Here is a 16,740-nt window from a genome sequence, read left to right on the forward strand (position 1 = left end):
TTTACCTGGGGTGTTTTTATTTGGGTCTCTTTTAGCTGGTACTCTTCAGGCATGAGAATGTGGCTGCATGCACTCAGAAGCTCTGGGAACTTCTCAGCAAAGATGTCTTTGACTGTTGCTTCTACCTAGGGATTTTCCTCCTGGCTCTCATGCATCCCAATGATTCTTATTTTGTTTCTCTTGAATTTATTCCAAAATTCTATTATTTTTTGTTTATTTTCATATTTTTTCCTCAAAATGAGTTTATTTTAAGACTACTGTTGGTCTTTTTCCATTGTGGATGTTATGCAGTTCATCTTTGAGCTCACTGAATCTGTCTTCAGCATCTGTCACATTGCTTGTGAGGCCTTCCAGTGAGTTTTTAAATTTGCCTACTTTGTTTTTCAGTTCTTTGATTCTGTATGAAATTTTCTCTTTTCTACTCTTATATCCTCTTGAGTCTTATTGGCTATCCATTCCATGATTTCTTTGAGTTCCTTGAACATCCTCAACATTTCATTTCTAAAGTTCTTTTTGTTTGGGGGTGGGGGGCGGGTCATACCCAGCGGTGCTCAGGGGTGACTTCTGATTCTGCACTCAGAAATTGCTCTTGGCAGGCTCAGGGGACCATATGGGGTGCCGAGATTCAAACCACCATCTGTCCTGGGTCAGCCGAGTGCAAGACAAACATCATATCGCACTGCTATCTCTCCAGCCTCTCATCTCTAAAATTCTTAACAGGCTATTAGATGATTAATATTAGGTGACTAATATTATTTTTGTCTTCAGAAGTACCATCTTTATTCACTAAGCTTTATGGGTTTCTCTGTTGCTTTCCCATTGTGACCTTTTCAGTGTAGAGGTGTTTTTATGTGTTGTGGTGCAGCTCATTGATTTGAAGAAATTTGCTGTATTGTAGCAAAGCAGAGTAGCTTTGCTCTTTTGGGGGCACACTGATTCTTCTTCATCAAAGATGACCCCACTGCTGGTCTCAGGAATATATTATATATAGAGCTACAATTTAGCAGCATTGTGAAAGCAGACGTTAATGTAGGGGATTGAGTAGTAAATGAGACAAGATATACATACTATTTTAAACAAATTAGGAACCAGAGTAACAGTGAGTATGACATTCGCTTTGCACATGAACGACCTGGGGGCAGATATCCTGCATTACTAGAATTGATACTTGTGTGCAGAACAAGGAGTAAGCTCTAACCATAACTGGCTGTGGCCCCAAACTAACCCCCCCGCAAAAATGCAAATAAAATGGCTACACAAATATGAGATAAAGAGAGAACTTTTTCCCTCCAAAGAGACTCAGCCTCAAGTATTAAATATGAGGAGGGCAAACTTATTCAGAGAAGTTAGAAACATGAGAGAGGTAGCTATTGAGAATAGAGAATGTAGGTTCTATCATTGATGCTGAAAAAATAGAACTAATGATAGGGAGGGGTAGAAGGAGAAAGAGAAACAATCATAAAGGACAGAGAAGTCTTTGTGTCTGGATATGAAAGGTAAGGAACTAATTTAGGAATAGGGCAGTACAGGAAGAGAAAACTGACCAAATGGAAATAAAAGACACCATAAACAGAACAGTTGTTGGAATCAGCTGAAGTTGAAATCTGTAGCAGTAGGATATTTAGAGGCATATAGCAATGCTCAGATACTTTGGTTATCAGTGTTAAATTTGCTTGTATTGGTTGGAGAGGTGGATGAATGGTTATATGAATAAAAGAGCAAATGAGTAAGCTAATTAATTAAAATACAAATATTCATCCTGTGTATCTCAGAATTTGAAGGCATATCATGTTTGTCCATCATTGGCATCTTAGACTAAGATTTTAATGTTTCCAACATAAAGGTTTTTTTAATTTTTATTGTGATCAAAGTGAATTACAAGTCTTTTACAATTATATTTAAGGTACATAGGGACAAAGAATTAGGGCCATTCCCACCACCAGTATTATCCTCCCTCCACCCCTGTTCCCAGCATGCATCCTATACCTCTCCTCTTTGCCCCTAGGACTGCTAGAGTGAAAGGTCTACTTTGTGTATAGCTTGCTGTAGATTAGGTATTGATTGTGGTGTCATCCAACATAAAGTCTTGACCTTACATTTACTGCACTTTTATAAATACCAGTTACCTATGGCTAAATAGAGCTTTTTTCTACTTGTTGAATATTTTTTCTTTCCTAGTTTTTACAAAAGTAATTTCACTGCTGTTGTTTCTTCAGCTTATTATATTATTTTAAAATTATTTTAAAAAATGATTTTAACTATTTTAAAAATCAAAATTATTTATTAAAATTCAATTTGTCAGTGAATCTATATCTTTCGCTGGAAGTGCTAATCTGTCATTACAACAATTTATAGCCTTTCTTATACTATTGTTTAATTCCCATATTCTTTTTATTTGTTTTATATAATTTAGTTTATACTTTTAAAATGTTTTGAAGGTAATAATCATATTTTTGTCATGTTCCCATTATTTCAGAGTGCTTTCACATAGAAAGCAAAAGAGTATTTTCTGAACTAAATATTTGACAAGATAGGAGTTTTAAAATAAAATATTGGCCTTTGCTATATACAAATGCTAAATTAAATATTTATGAAATGTGATTTTTTTCCATAGGTATGGCATGAACTGCCTTATTCAGTTTGAAGATTTTGCCAATATCAACGCATTTCGTCTGCTGAACAAATATCAAAACAAGTATTGCACATTCAATGATGATATTCAAGGTAATAAAATGCAAATATATAAAAAGAACACCCAAAATTTGTTCATAATTTTGTAATTTAAGTAATTTAAAACAGTAAAAATAGATAGGTAATTTTCACTGCTATTAATTATACTTAATGATCTCCTACTTTATTCCTAAACATTCATTTCATAAATTTTAGGTAAACTTCCTGTGACTCTTGATAATACCATATTATTCATGCTTTGAACTTAGCAATCAGTCTGATTAATCTCTAATGATGGCTAAAGAGCAAATGAAGTGAGAAAATGTAATTTTGGTTTAAACATGCATGTTTAAATCCTTTCAACTTAATCAACTATCATTTCTTAGATCTGCTATCCACCATGAACTGTAGAAGTTTGTGATAGTGACAGAATGCTGTTAAATAGTTAATATTGTTATTATCAGCTTTCTTGTATTGACTTTGTTATTACCATATTCTCATTTGCTTCCAGCTTCTAAAATTTTGCTGCTGTCTTTGTCTCTTGTTCATGTTGACTTGAGGAAGGGAAGAAACTTTTACCTCAATTCAGTCCTTCATATTTAATTGTGTCCTCCCTGCCTCCCTGTTTCTGCATTTGCTTTTCCTGCATAGAATCACTTCCTATATGACATTCCACCTCACATTAATTCTTCAGTTTGAATTTAACTATTGGTGATTATCACAAAGGAACCCAATCTAAGAATACAATAAGATCAGATTTTAATTATTAGCTATTAATTTTTCAAATGGAAGATCATGATGTTACCCTAAAATTTATCAATATATTACTATTAGCACCATATTATCTTTTTATTATGAGAAAATCCTTATAGAGGGTATCAGCAATGGATTTCACAGACGAAAAAGTCATTATGTTGGAAGTACTTAGTACTACTTAAAATTTTATTATACAGATTTTATTTTCATATAAAGAGATTAATATATGCTATAATTTCTGTATATCCACTCAGCTATAGCCACAAAATATTTGGGGGGGAAGATTCAGAGTATAGTATTTAGTATTTACCTCAAAATATTACTTTTAGTAACTCCAGGAGTTCACCTCACAGGCAGGCTTAGGATTAGACAACTGCAGATTCCATTTCTGTACCAGTAGCTGACAGACAATAATTTCAAAATGTGAATAAATATTTGAGCCTTAGAATGTGCCATACTTTGAAGGTTACTTGAATTTATTTACTACTTGTTTTAGGAACAGCATCCGTGGCAGTAGCAGGAATTCTTGCAGCTCTTCGAATAACTAAGAACAAACTGTCTGATCAAACTATCTTATTCCAAGGAGCTGGAGAGGTACCTATTTTATATGATACTAACCCCTACTAAATTAGTAAATTAGCCTTCTCTTTAAGTACATACTTAGTTGAGAGTTGAGATTCTCAAAATTATTCATGTTGCTGGGGTTGGATTGATATCATAGTGGCAGGGCATTTGCTTTGCACATAGCCAAGAAGCTTTTGATTCTTTTGGAAATAATTGCTAGTTAGTTTAACTGAATTATGACAAAGTATGATTGATGAATATAACTGAGTCATTAGACCCATTTTGTTTAATCTTAGTTTAAAAAATGACAAAAATAGGGTAAGATGTTAAGTCTTGTTAAGCTATCTTGTGGAACAATTTTTTAAAATTTGTCCTTATACTTTTCTCAGGCTGCCCTAGGGATTGCACACCTGCTTGTTATGGCTATGCAAAAGGAAGGTTTACCAAAGGAAAAAGCCTTAAAAAATATATGGCTAGTTGACTCAAAAGGATTAATAGTGAAGGTAAGAATTTGTAATTTTTAACCAGAATAAAATAATTGTGCTTTTCTGATTGTCTTTGTCAAAGACTTCTCTCAGTATTGTATTAAAAGAGAAGACTGATCCCTGGCATCCAATATAATTCCCCTAGGCTGAAAGGAGTGATTTCTGAACACAGAGCTTGGAGTAACTCCTAAGTACCATTAGGTGTAGCCCACAAACAAACAAACAAAAACAAAAATAACTGCACACTTTTGTGATCACTTAGCATTACTTACTAATGTTAACCTGATTGCATAGGAACAGATAATTGGAGAAAGAAGATGTGGTATGGCCTATGTACAAATTACTACTCAACTATATTTTGAAAAAGAGGAAATCTTATAGTGCTAAATGAATCCTTCTGGCATAAATAATGTGATTTCATTGACATAAAAATGTAAATAATGCTGGCAAACAAACAAGCCCAGACGACTGGTTACCAAGGAGGGGATAGAGGAAGGGCCAAATGGGTAAAGTGGGTAAATTGCATGGTGGTATATAAAAGCTACATCATTTTTTATTGAGGCACAATGATTTCAATTACTGCTATGTTCATGATAGTTTCATGTTTACAATGCCCTAACTCTCCAACAGTTGTCTCCAACAATACCTCATAGTCCCGTCCCATCCATCTTGCTCTCGTTCCCTTTCCTTTGATATTGTTATTTTATATTGTTATTCTCTTATTGTATTTATGAGAGAGATCATTCTATAACTGTCCTTTTCTTGACTGACTTCATACAGTATTATACTTCCTTATTCCATCCACATGGTGGCAAATTTCATGATTTCAACTTTTCTCAAAACATTAGGCCAGACTATTAGGACAGCAAGTAGGGATTTGCTTTGCATTCGGCTGACCCAGGTTCAATCCCCAGCGTTCTATATGGTCATCGAGTCTGCCAGGAGTGATTACTGAGCAGAGTCCAAAGTAACCCTTGAGAACCATCAGGTGTGGCCCAAATAACAAAACAGAAATAAAAACAAAACAAAAACTAGTAGTATTCATTTGCATGTATATGCTCCTTTCTTTTTCTCTTCTTTCCTTTCTTTTCCTTGGCATATTTATGATTTCTTTTTTTTTTTGCTTTACTTAGGGACGTTCTTCTTTAACACATGAGAAAGAGGAATTTGCACATGAACACAAGGAAATGAAGAAGCTAGAAGATGTTGTTAAAGAGTTAAAACCAACTGCCCTTATAGGTAATTTTTTTCTTGCCTCCCTTAAACATTACCTCACTTCATTTGGTCTGATTATTGTGCCTATTTAGTTTCACTTGATTATTCTGACTTTTCCAATGTAATTTAACTTTTTTGAATATTAATCTTTGGAATTCACTCACTGAAGCAATAGTACCTTTTAGATACCCAGTTTTCCATTTTCTTAATTGTATGATCTCAGCTGAACTATGTGGTGCCTCTCAAGCTGTCATATTCAACACCTTTTCAGACTTGATTGCTCTAGAACGATGATTTCTCAATGGAGAGTGATTTTGATACCAAGGCAATGTGGGAATGCCTGATGTTTTGGACTATTATGATGGGGATTCGGTATAGGGACAGGGAAAGAGATTAGGTATACTGATGTTCTAATGAGTGGAATCTAGGATATCCTTCAAAATTCTTTGATTCAGAGAAAAGTCTGCACAAGAGGAAATCATCCAACTCGATTGGCCTAAGATTGACAAACAGAAATAGCCACTCCTGGAAGACAGAAACCACATTTCTCCTATTTTAATTCCTCAGAGCGCTTGGCACTGCAACTTTATCTTGCACACTGAAGGATGTAGTAAGATGCCTATTGTGATCTGAATTAATGTGGCTTAAAACAATCTCAAAAGAAATTATAAAACTTTATCTCTAGATTTATGTTTTATCATATCAACTATTATATTTTTAATAATTACTTTATTTAAGCAGCATGAGTAAAAACTTGTTCATGATTGAGTTTCAGTCAGAAAATGTACAGTACCCTTCACTAGTGCACATGTCCTGTCACCAAAGTTCCCAGTTTCTTTTCTACCCACGCTCCACTGCCTGCTTCTAGGCCATGCACTTTATCTCTTTCTCTATTTTTCTTTTTCTCTCTCATAGAATCTTCCCACTCTGTATTTCATCCCAGGTGAATGGTTTGAAACAGGTAGCTGTGAAGAATTAATAAATCAAGGCAGTCAGGAAAGAATCATGTAGTCAGTTTGTTCCTTGCCTCATGGTCTTTCTGTGTCCTACGCCAGACTGCTTTATTAAGCCAGTACAAATTCAGCAGGAGGGGGAAGGTCCACGTATCTAAACGGGACCTTTATAAGTCAAAGGCCTTGGTGAAAAGAAAGAGGAAATTGGGGAAATACCTTTGTTTTGGGTAAAGGCAGGGTGCTCAGCAACCTACCACAGAAGGTGGAGAAAACAAGCCCAAGCAGAAGCTGCTTTCAGAACATCCTGCAACTTTCTTCTAGGTTAATCTCTCGATCCTATTTGCATCTGTCACTAAAATGCTGGTTAAACTCCTGGCAATCGCCAATCACACCTTTACTGTATTTTTTTTACTCTTATCCTTTAAGGAAAAGAATACAACTTACTGAATTTAAAAACAAATTACTGTAGTAGAATGCCTGTCTCGAATACAGGTAGGGGATGGGAAGGGGGGAGGGAGTAATGTTACACTGGTAAAGGGGGGTGTTCTGGTTATGACTGTAACCCAAATATGATCATGTTACTTAAATAAAAAAATATATTCAATAAAAAAAAAAGAAATCACTCCTGGCACGCTCGGGGGATCACATGGGATGCTGGGATTTGAACCACCATCCTTCTTCTACATACAAAGCAAATGCCTTAACTCCATGCTATCTTTCCGGCCCCTACCTGTATAGATCTTAATAACTACTCTTTTGGTCTATGCTCCACTGCAAACTGATAACTATGTATCCCATTCTAGTAGTTTAATATTACTTTGCACAGTTCGGGGAAATAAATAATGTTATTAGATTTTTGTAATGTCTTTATTTAAGCACCTTGATTACAGACATGATAATAATGATAGTTGGGTCTTGGTTATATAAAGAACACCCCTCTTCACCTGTACAACATTCCCATCACCAACGCCCCCCAACACACTTCCCCCCACCTGTATTTGAAACAGGCTTTCTACTTCCCTCATTCATTCACATTATGATAGTTATCAGTGTAATTATTTCTCTAACTGCACTCACCACTTTTTGTGGTAGGCTTCATATCGTGAGCTCGTTTTTCCAGCCCTCATCTCTATTGTCTCTGGGCATTATTATAGTAATGTCTTGTATTTTTCTTTAAACCCTTAAAGAAGTGAGACTATTCTTTGTCTATCTCTCTCCCACTAACTTATTTCACTCGCATAATAGATTCCTTGTACATCCATATATAGGAAAATCTCATGACTTCATCTCTCCTGACATATATACATTGTATATATGTATATGTATATATGTATATATGTACCACAGTTTCTTTAGCCATTCATCTGTTGAAGGGCATCTTGGTTGTTTCCAGAGTCTGGCTATTGTAAATAGTGCTGCAGTGAATATAGTCGTGCAAAAGGGTTGTTTGTATTTTGTTTTGTGTTCCTAGAGTATATCCCTAGGAGTAATAGAGCTGAATCATTTGGGAGCTCAATTTCCAGTTTTTTGAGGAATCTCCATATGTTTTCCAAAAAGACTGGACTAGACAGCATTCCCACTAGCAATGAATGAGAGTTCCTTTATCTCCACAACCCGGACAGCACAGATTGTTCTTGTTCTTTGTGATAAGTGCTAGTCTCTGTGGTGTGAGATGGTACCTCATTGTTGTTTTCATTTGCATCTCCCTGATGATTACTGATGTGGAAGAATTTTTTCATGTGCCTTTAGGCCTTTTGTATTTATTCAGTTTCTTGTATATCTTTGATATAAGCCCCTTAGCCCCTTATCTGATGTGTACTGAGTGAAGTTATTAGATTTTTTTTTTGGTTTTGGTTTTCGGGTCACACTCAGCAGCGCTCAGGGGTTCCTCCTGGCTCTATGCTTGGAAATCGCTCCTGGCAGACTCAGGGAACCATATGGGATTCCAGGATTCGAACTACCGACCTTCTGCATGCAAGGCAAATGCCTTACCTACATGCTATCTCTTTGGCCCCGAGTTATTAGATTTTTAATGGTTGTCAGCTATTCTAGTGAATGTTTTCAATTTCTGTGATGCTTGATTGTGTTTAGCAATTTATTCTCAAATTATATCTGCAAAATATTCTGATGTCTTTGTCTTTGTCTACGGAGTCAATAGAAAAGGAATTTGGATACTATAAACTTCTATTATAGTGTCATTATAAGATTGCTCTAGCAAACTGATTTTCAAACTGTATGTATATACACATATATATATACACACACACACATATATATCTGCAAAAATATTCTTAAGATTTTGCTTAGAGAAGTTTATGTAAAAGGAACTTGGGAGCTATAGACTCATATAGTTCTAGGCATAAGAATGTTTAAGAATTTTCAAATTAAGTATGTATTCTGCAGAAAAGTTCTTATGTTTATATTCAGAGAATTCTATGAAAAAATTTTGTCATATGTATAATACAAAGATATGGATAAAGCTTATTGTTTTGAGAATGACATATGCACAGTCTAACCTATGATTCTTTATAGTTTACTACTGCTAAAGGAGTTTTTCCTTTTATTTCCACAATTTTTACTGTGCCTATGCAAATTAATAGCCACCCTGGGGATTTATTTTACTTTATTTATTCTGTGGCAACAGAAAAAAACCTATATAAGTCCTTCTAAAAACTCTTTTTGAACAGAAAGGGTGAAATTGTTAGATGACACCCAGCTATTTCCGAAAACAAATGTGTTTCTCTAATTTTCTCTTTTCTTTTCATCTATCACTTTGATATGGAAAAGTTCACCTGGATAGGTACCTTTGTCTCTCACTTGACCATGCCCCTCATAGTGAATTTGTACTGCAAATAGGTCAGTTTTACTAGGTGTGCAGAGACCACAAGGTGAGAAGTCATTGACTCCATGACTCTCTTCTGACTGGCTTGGTTTATTAATTCTCTGCGGCTACCTTCTTCATCTACTTGAGGTTCAACCTCATCCACTTGGGGTTGGAAATATACTGCTGCATGGGGTAATTTCACAACATGGGATGATTTTACATTTTTTTCTTTTTGAGACTGTGGTTTGCACAATTGCTAATGAAGGGATACCAGGCATATCACATGTCAGCACCTGTTCTTGTTTAGAGTGATTAGTTCCAACTATCATTGTCATAGTAGACCTTTCTCTATCCAAACTGCATTCACCTCTCTTTGTGGCAAGCTTCCTACCAAAGACTAATCCATCTGATTCTCATCTTTATTGTCTCTGGATATTATTGACATACCATCCTTTATTTTTCTTATATCCTATGAATAAGTGGTATTATTATGCATGTCCCTCTCCCTCTGATACATTCCACTCAGCATAATATTCTTCGTATCCATCCATGTATAAGCAAATTTCATGATTTTATTTTTCATATCAACTGTGTAGTACTCAATTGTCTATCACAGTTTCTTTATCCACTCACTTGTCCTTTGGTACTTTGGTTGTTTCCAGAGTCTGGCTATTGCAAATAGTGCTGTGATTAATATAGAAATGCAGAGGGCATTTTTTGCCTGGTGTTTATGTATTCCTAAAGTATATTCTTAGGAGTAGTATTGCTGGATCATATGGAATCTCAATTTCCATTTTTTTTTTTTTTTAGGAATACCCATATTGTTTACCAAAAAGGCTGGATTAGTCTCTATTCCCACCTGCACTGAATGAGAGTCCCTTTCTCCCACTTCCACTCCATCACTGGTTGTTTTATTCTTTGTAATGTATGCCAGTCTCTGTGGTATGAGATGTTATCTCATTTTTGTTTTTATTTGCATTTCTATGGTGATTAGTGATGTGGAGCATTTTTTCATGTGCCTTTTGATTATCTGTATTTCTTTTTTTAGGAAATGTCTGTTTTACTTTGTTCTCCCCATTTTTGGATGAAATTAGTTGGTTTTTTTTCTTGCTAACATCTACCAGTACTTTATATATTTTGGATATTAACCCTTTTATTGAGTAAATAGTTTCTCCCAGTCTGTAAGTAGTCTTTGTATCCTAGTCACCATTTCTTTTGAGGTGCAAAAACTTCTTAGTTTAATGTAGTCCCATTTGTTTATTTTTGCTTCCACTTGATTGGTCAGTGGTGTTTTATCCTATAAGATGTCATTAGCTTCAGTGTCATGGAATGTTCTGTCTATATTTTCTTTTTTTTGTTTTGTTTTGTTTTGTTTTTGGGCCACACCCAGCGATGCTCAGGGGTTACTCCTGGCTGTCCGCTCAAAAATAGCTCCTGGCAGGCACGGGGGACCATATGGGACACCGGGATTCGAACCAACCACCTTTGGTCCTGGATTGGCTGCTTGCAAAGCAAACGCCGCTGTGCTATCTCTCCGGGCCCCTGTCTATATTTTCTTCTATGTACCTTTTGGTTTCAGTTCTGATATCATGGTCTTTAATTCCTTTTGATTTGACTTTTGTTCATGGTGTTAAAGAGAGGCCTAAAATCTCTTTTCTGTATACAGTTTTCCCAGCACCACTTGTTGAAGTGGCTTTTCTTGCTCCACTTTGTATTTCTTGCCCCTATATCAGTGATTAATTGATCAGATAACTGAGGATCAGTCTCAAATAGTTAAATCTATTCCACTGTTCTGAAGGTTTGTCTGAATTTCAATACCATGCTGTTATAATTACTTCTTTATAGTACAGTTTTAAGTTGAGGAAAGTTATGTCTCCCATCTTTTTTCCAAGGACTGCTTTAGCTATTTGTGGACATTTATTATTCAAGTTTAATTTCAAGAGTATTTTATCTATTTCTTTGGAAAATTCCCTGGGTATTCATATAGGTATTGCATTAAATCTGTACATTAATTTGGGGGACTATTGCCATTTTAATGATGTTGATCATTCCAATTCATGAACAGTATATGTGTTTCCATTTTTTTGTGTGTCTTCTTTTATTTCCTAATATAGTATTTTGTAGTTTTCTTTGTTTAGGTCTTTTACATCTTCAGTTGACTCTAAGGTAGTTCATTGTCCAAGGCACAATTGTAAATTGGATTATATTTTTATTATCTGTTTCTTCTCTTTTATTATTTGTATATAGAAAAGCATTGGATCTTTGCATATTAATTTTGTAACAACTCTATTTTTCATTTCTAGACCTCATTAAATGAGTCATGATATTGAAAATAATTATAACTCAGCAAAACAAATACTTGTTTTACAAGACAAAATGTAGTAAACTTTATTGTTTTGATGTATGTCCTATAAAGAACACTTTTCATTTGAATATGATAATTGATGTGGTCTTCTGTTAAATTCTTTCAATGAGTTATACTATAACTACAATTGATTTAGATGATTGTTTTATTGTTTTTTAATTTAATTTATTTAAAGAAAATGAATTATATAGTTGACATAACTGAAATAATACATTTTTAGGAAGACCAAAAACAACATGTTTTTTTTTTAAAAATAGAAAATTGAATGAAAACTAAAGAGATGTAAGAGAAAGGAGAGTATTTTTGAAAACTATTGACTCACATTGAATTGTTTTTATTGTTATAAGTGATTTATAATATGTAATTTTATAGTCTGAGAAATTAAAATATACCTATAGAATTATATATAGAACTAATTAAAATTTTAATACATGCAATTCAATACCTTAAATATCTATAGTCAGAATTCCTAATATATACTAATTAACTTATTTTATTATGGATAAATGCTATATCTGTAGTATTTTTCTAGTCAGCTATAGATTGTTAGCTCTAAAAATTATTGACCTTAGTAGCTTATTTTCTTCTGTCACTTTTACTTAATACAACTATTTTATATAATTTGTTTTGTGTTTATTCTAAAATAACCTAATATGACTAATCATTGTTTGGACATCAGCTTCTAGTACTAATTAATGATATAATTAATCAGTTGAAATTAAATTAACTTAAATTAATTTTTATTAATAAAAGCTTAGTATTTAAAAAGCTAACTTAATTCACTGCTTTCTCATTTTTGCATTAGGAGTTGCTGCAATTGGTGGTGCATTTTCAGAACAAATTCTCAAAGATATGGCTGCCTTCAATGAACGGCCTATTATTTTTGCTTTAAGTAATCCAACTAGCAAAGCAGAATGTACTGCAGAGCAGTGCTATACACTAACCAAGGTAAAGCAAAATTGTAATACATGTCTTAATAATCAGAATTTTATTTATTATAGGAAACTCAGTATATCTAATATCCTACCTTCTTCATCATTAAAAATTGTATAACCAAGGTTTAAAGACTGTGATTGAGTTAGAAGGGATAAGATCTGTTTCACTTTATAAAATATTGTCATATTTTATTATTAATTATTTTCAAATGGTTTTAAAGTTTCTAAAATTTAAACATTAATAAAGAGGCCAGTGATTGTTGAGGTTAGGCACTTGCTTTGCATACAGCTGACCCCAGTTTGATCTCTTGTACCACATTTGTCCTCTAAACACCACTAGAAGAAACCACTCCTAGCAGGCTTGGAGGACCATATGGAATGCCAGAATTCGAACTGCCATCCTTCTGTATGGAAGGCAAACGCCTACCTCCGTGCTATCTCTCTCCAGCCCCCTTAAATTCTTAAATTCTTAAAGAAGAAATAAAAATACTTCTGATATCACAGTTTTAGCATGTACATTCAATGTGCGTAGTAGGCAACATTGGAGTGTCTAAATAATCATTTTGGGGCATATTTCAGTAGACCTAAGGAGCTTATAGTATCACCTATAATATATTAATATATACATCAAAAGTTAAACAAATTTATATAATTGCATTTTTAAGTTTGAATTAAGTATGGCATAAGCTCTTTCAAGTAATCTTGCATTATATGTGGATTAAAAGACATTTTGGAACTGAAAATTTAAACACTAATTCTGCCAAATAATTATATAACAAGGGATGAGAGACTTACTATAAGAGTTACAATACCTGGCTTATATTTCTGGCACCACATATTCTCCTGGCATCACCCAGAGATGCTCTATTACTGAAATGCCAACCCAGTTGGTTGACTGTCACTGGGAGGGACCCTTGACCTTCCTTAGCACTTTTTGGGAACTCCTAACAAAAAAAATTCAAAAACATTTTAAAGAATTATCTAAGAAGTCAGCTAGTAACTTGAAGTGAGTTTACACTGCTGTTAGGAAAGGTTAATGATATAAATGCTAGAGAGGTAGGAGAGAGGAGGGGTTATTAGTCTTGCTTTGTATGAATTGGAGCCCTACTTGGCCTTCGAAGTACCTGGCTTTCCAAGTATTACAGGAGTATCCCTACAAGCCTCATGAGCACCACAGGGTGGCCCATTCCATTCATGAATCTTTGCATTGAATGCATTTGGATAGGACTGGCTCTCTGGTTCTGTGTTAAGGGCCCTACTTAAAAACATACCCACCACCAAAAAAAAATCCTCTGACCCTAAAACTAAACTATCATTGAACAATGAAAAGTTATAATTGTGCTAAAAGTTGTGTGGTATTTTTTTATATTTTATTTAAACACCTTGATTACATACATGATTGTGTTTGGGTTTCAGTCATGTAAAGAACACCACCCATCATTGTGTGGTATTTTTATATTAATAGTCTACATATATGATAGTATTTAGCCACGCCCATTAATTTAATGCCATTCCTACTTTAAATATCATTATAGAATAGGGAGAAAGTATGTAAGTTAAGGAAAGGAGGAAGATAAGCATTTATATAATGCACATCTCAAGATAATTTTTAAATGCACTATAACAAGTAATGTGTATATAAAACAATTTACATTAGAAAGTTATTTGTGAAGAACATTTTATATGTTAAAGAGAAAGGAATCAGACTTATCTAAAAATTAAATCTAATGTGTAAAATGTTTCAGGTTCTTATAGACACATTAATAAGAGTTTCTACTTTCCAACTGTTTTTATCTTTTCCATCTGGTTTAGTGATGACTAAATCATATTATAAAACCAAATGTTTATATAAAGGGTATATTATGACATTTATTTAAAAAAGAACATTAAGTGACTGGAGTGATAGCACAACAGGTAAGCCACTTGTCTTGCAGGTTGGCCTAGTTTTATCTCTGGCACAGCATATAGTTCTCTTCCAATCCCCTCCTACACAACTGTCTCCTGCACAAGATTGCCAGGTCTGAAGCCTGAATATACTAGAAAGCCAGGCTCACCTCAGTATCACATGATTTCCAGAGCAACCCGAAAGAGCAAACCCCCAAAGCCAAGCTGTAAATAGCCCTAAACACTGCTGGTGTTAACTGCTCAAGTTAATATTAATATCACAAAAGATTTAGATTTTAGGTATAAAAGGAATGAGAATGTTAATCCAATTTTACCATTATAAACTGTGCTTCAGAGATTTGAAATTTTAAACTACTTTTTTTTGATATTTTTCTAAACATGGTCCCCCTTTCTATCCTGTTTTCTTATCTTGTTGCCAATCTTGCAGGTTGGTTTCCTAATTCTATGTTGTGACTCCTTGAAATATCATGGAGATGGACAGTGGAACTAACTGGCTTCTAGTTGTGAAAAACTGCTCTCAACTTTTCAAATGTATTCTCTAGATTAAAACCTGCTTTTGAGGTTAAAATTTATTCTTTATTGGGATGCTTAATGTCCTCAACTCTACACTCACACTCATAGATCAGATAAATGTTTACCTTTTGATTAACTGTATAGGTTGCACCACCTACCAAGCCTCTAAAACATGTATGTTCTTATAAAAACATAACAAGACATTAAGACTAGGGAAATAAGATAATTCTATGAGTTTTTGTTGTTGGCTTTTTTTGGTTTTGTCTTGGTGCCATGGATTCAGCCCAGGGCTTCATACATATAAAGTATATTCTCTACCACTCAGCTGTATCCTCAGCTAGATACAGCTTTTGATAATTACCAACAATAACCTTTCATTTCGTAATATCATTTATACTAATTATTTTGTTTTCTGAATATATTTTCCCATATAGTTCTTAAATAAAATTTGTCACAGTGATTATACTGAAATGTATTAACCTCAAACTATAACCTAAACTATCATTGTTTCCAATATTCTGATTAGCCTGTGTTAGAAATTTGTGATTAGACACCTGTATAGAAGTATTGATAGAAAAAAAAAAAGAAGTATTGATAGGCTATGTGGTGAGTCAATGCGGAGTTGAGATTGGTGATTTTTGGGTCTGTCTGTCTTGTATTTTGCACACTTACCCTAGGAGTAGAAGAATAAGAACACAATAAAAACCTCTCCCTTCAAAACTCCCTTCAAAACATCATGAAAGTTTATCCAGGCCTTAAAAGGAATTAGTGAAAAAAATTCGGTTTCTTCCTGAATATCTGATATTTTATGGTGTTGTTTTGCTATATTTGTATTTAAGTACCCTTTCTGACATTATTTTTGTGTTTGTGTTTCTATAGGGACGTGCAATTTTCGCCAGTGGCAGTCCTTTTGATCCAGTCACTCTCCCAAATGGACAGACCCTGTATCCTGGCCAAGGCAACAATTCCTATGTCTTTCCTGGAGTTGCACTTGGTGTTGTGGCATGTGGACTAAGACATATAACTGACAAGATTTTTCTCACTACTGCAGAGGTATTCTAAAGTCCGCCAAAACTATAAACTACAAGTGATCTTGGTGTTGATTGATTTTTTATTTATCTCACATTGCTCACTGTCTATGTATAAAGTTACAAGGAGAGGTAGTTTTTCCTAGGAGAGAATAAGTCAGTCATCATTAGGAAGTTCAAACTGAGTAATGAGTAAAATATTTTTCTTCAGGGCCGGAAATATAGCATAGAGGTAAGGCATTTGTTTGCCTTGCATACAGAAGGATAGTGGTTCGAATCCCGGCATCCCATATGGTCCCTCAAGCCAGGAGCGATTTCTGAGCGTAAAGCCAGAAAAGCGTAAAGCCAGAAAAGCATAAAGCGTAAAGCCTGAGCGCTGCCCAAAAAACCAAAACCCCCCAAAAATAATATTTATTTTTTCTTCAGTAAACAATAGGAAAGTTGTTTTGATTTTTTTAATCAAAAGTGATTTTCCCATACTTTCTTTCCTAAATAACTCCAGCACCCTCTAGTGACAAATTTTATGT

At 34.3% G+C, this 16,740-nt stretch overlaps 1 protein-coding gene across 1 annotated transcript in view; it reads left to right on the forward strand.

Annotated features, from left to right (window-relative positions):
• Positions 1 to 16,740, forward strand: part of ME1 (malic enzyme 1) — a 103,694-nt gene that overhangs the window by 81,581 nt on the left and 5,373 nt on the right. The window contains exons 9-14 of the mRNA XM_049772586.1: positions 2,615 to 2,724; positions 3,923 to 4,020; positions 4,380 to 4,493; positions 5,609 to 5,714; positions 12,638 to 12,780; positions 16,065 to 16,238. Of these exons, the coding sequence (XP_049628543.1) occupies positions 2,615 to 2,724; positions 3,923 to 4,020; positions 4,380 to 4,493; positions 5,609 to 5,714; positions 12,638 to 12,780; positions 16,065 to 16,238 (745 nt within the window). The remainder of the gene's footprint in view (positions 1 to 2,614; positions 2,725 to 3,922; positions 4,021 to 4,379; positions 4,494 to 5,608; positions 5,715 to 12,637; positions 12,781 to 16,064; positions 16,239 to 16,740) is intronic.

This window comes from Suncus etruscus, chromosome 4 (genome assembly GCF_024139225.1).
Source record: "Suncus etruscus isolate mSunEtr1 chromosome 4, mSunEtr1.pri.cur, whole genome shotgun sequence".
NCBI classification, from domain to species: Eukaryota; Metazoa; Chordata; class Mammalia; order Eulipotyphla; family Soricidae; genus Suncus; species Suncus etruscus.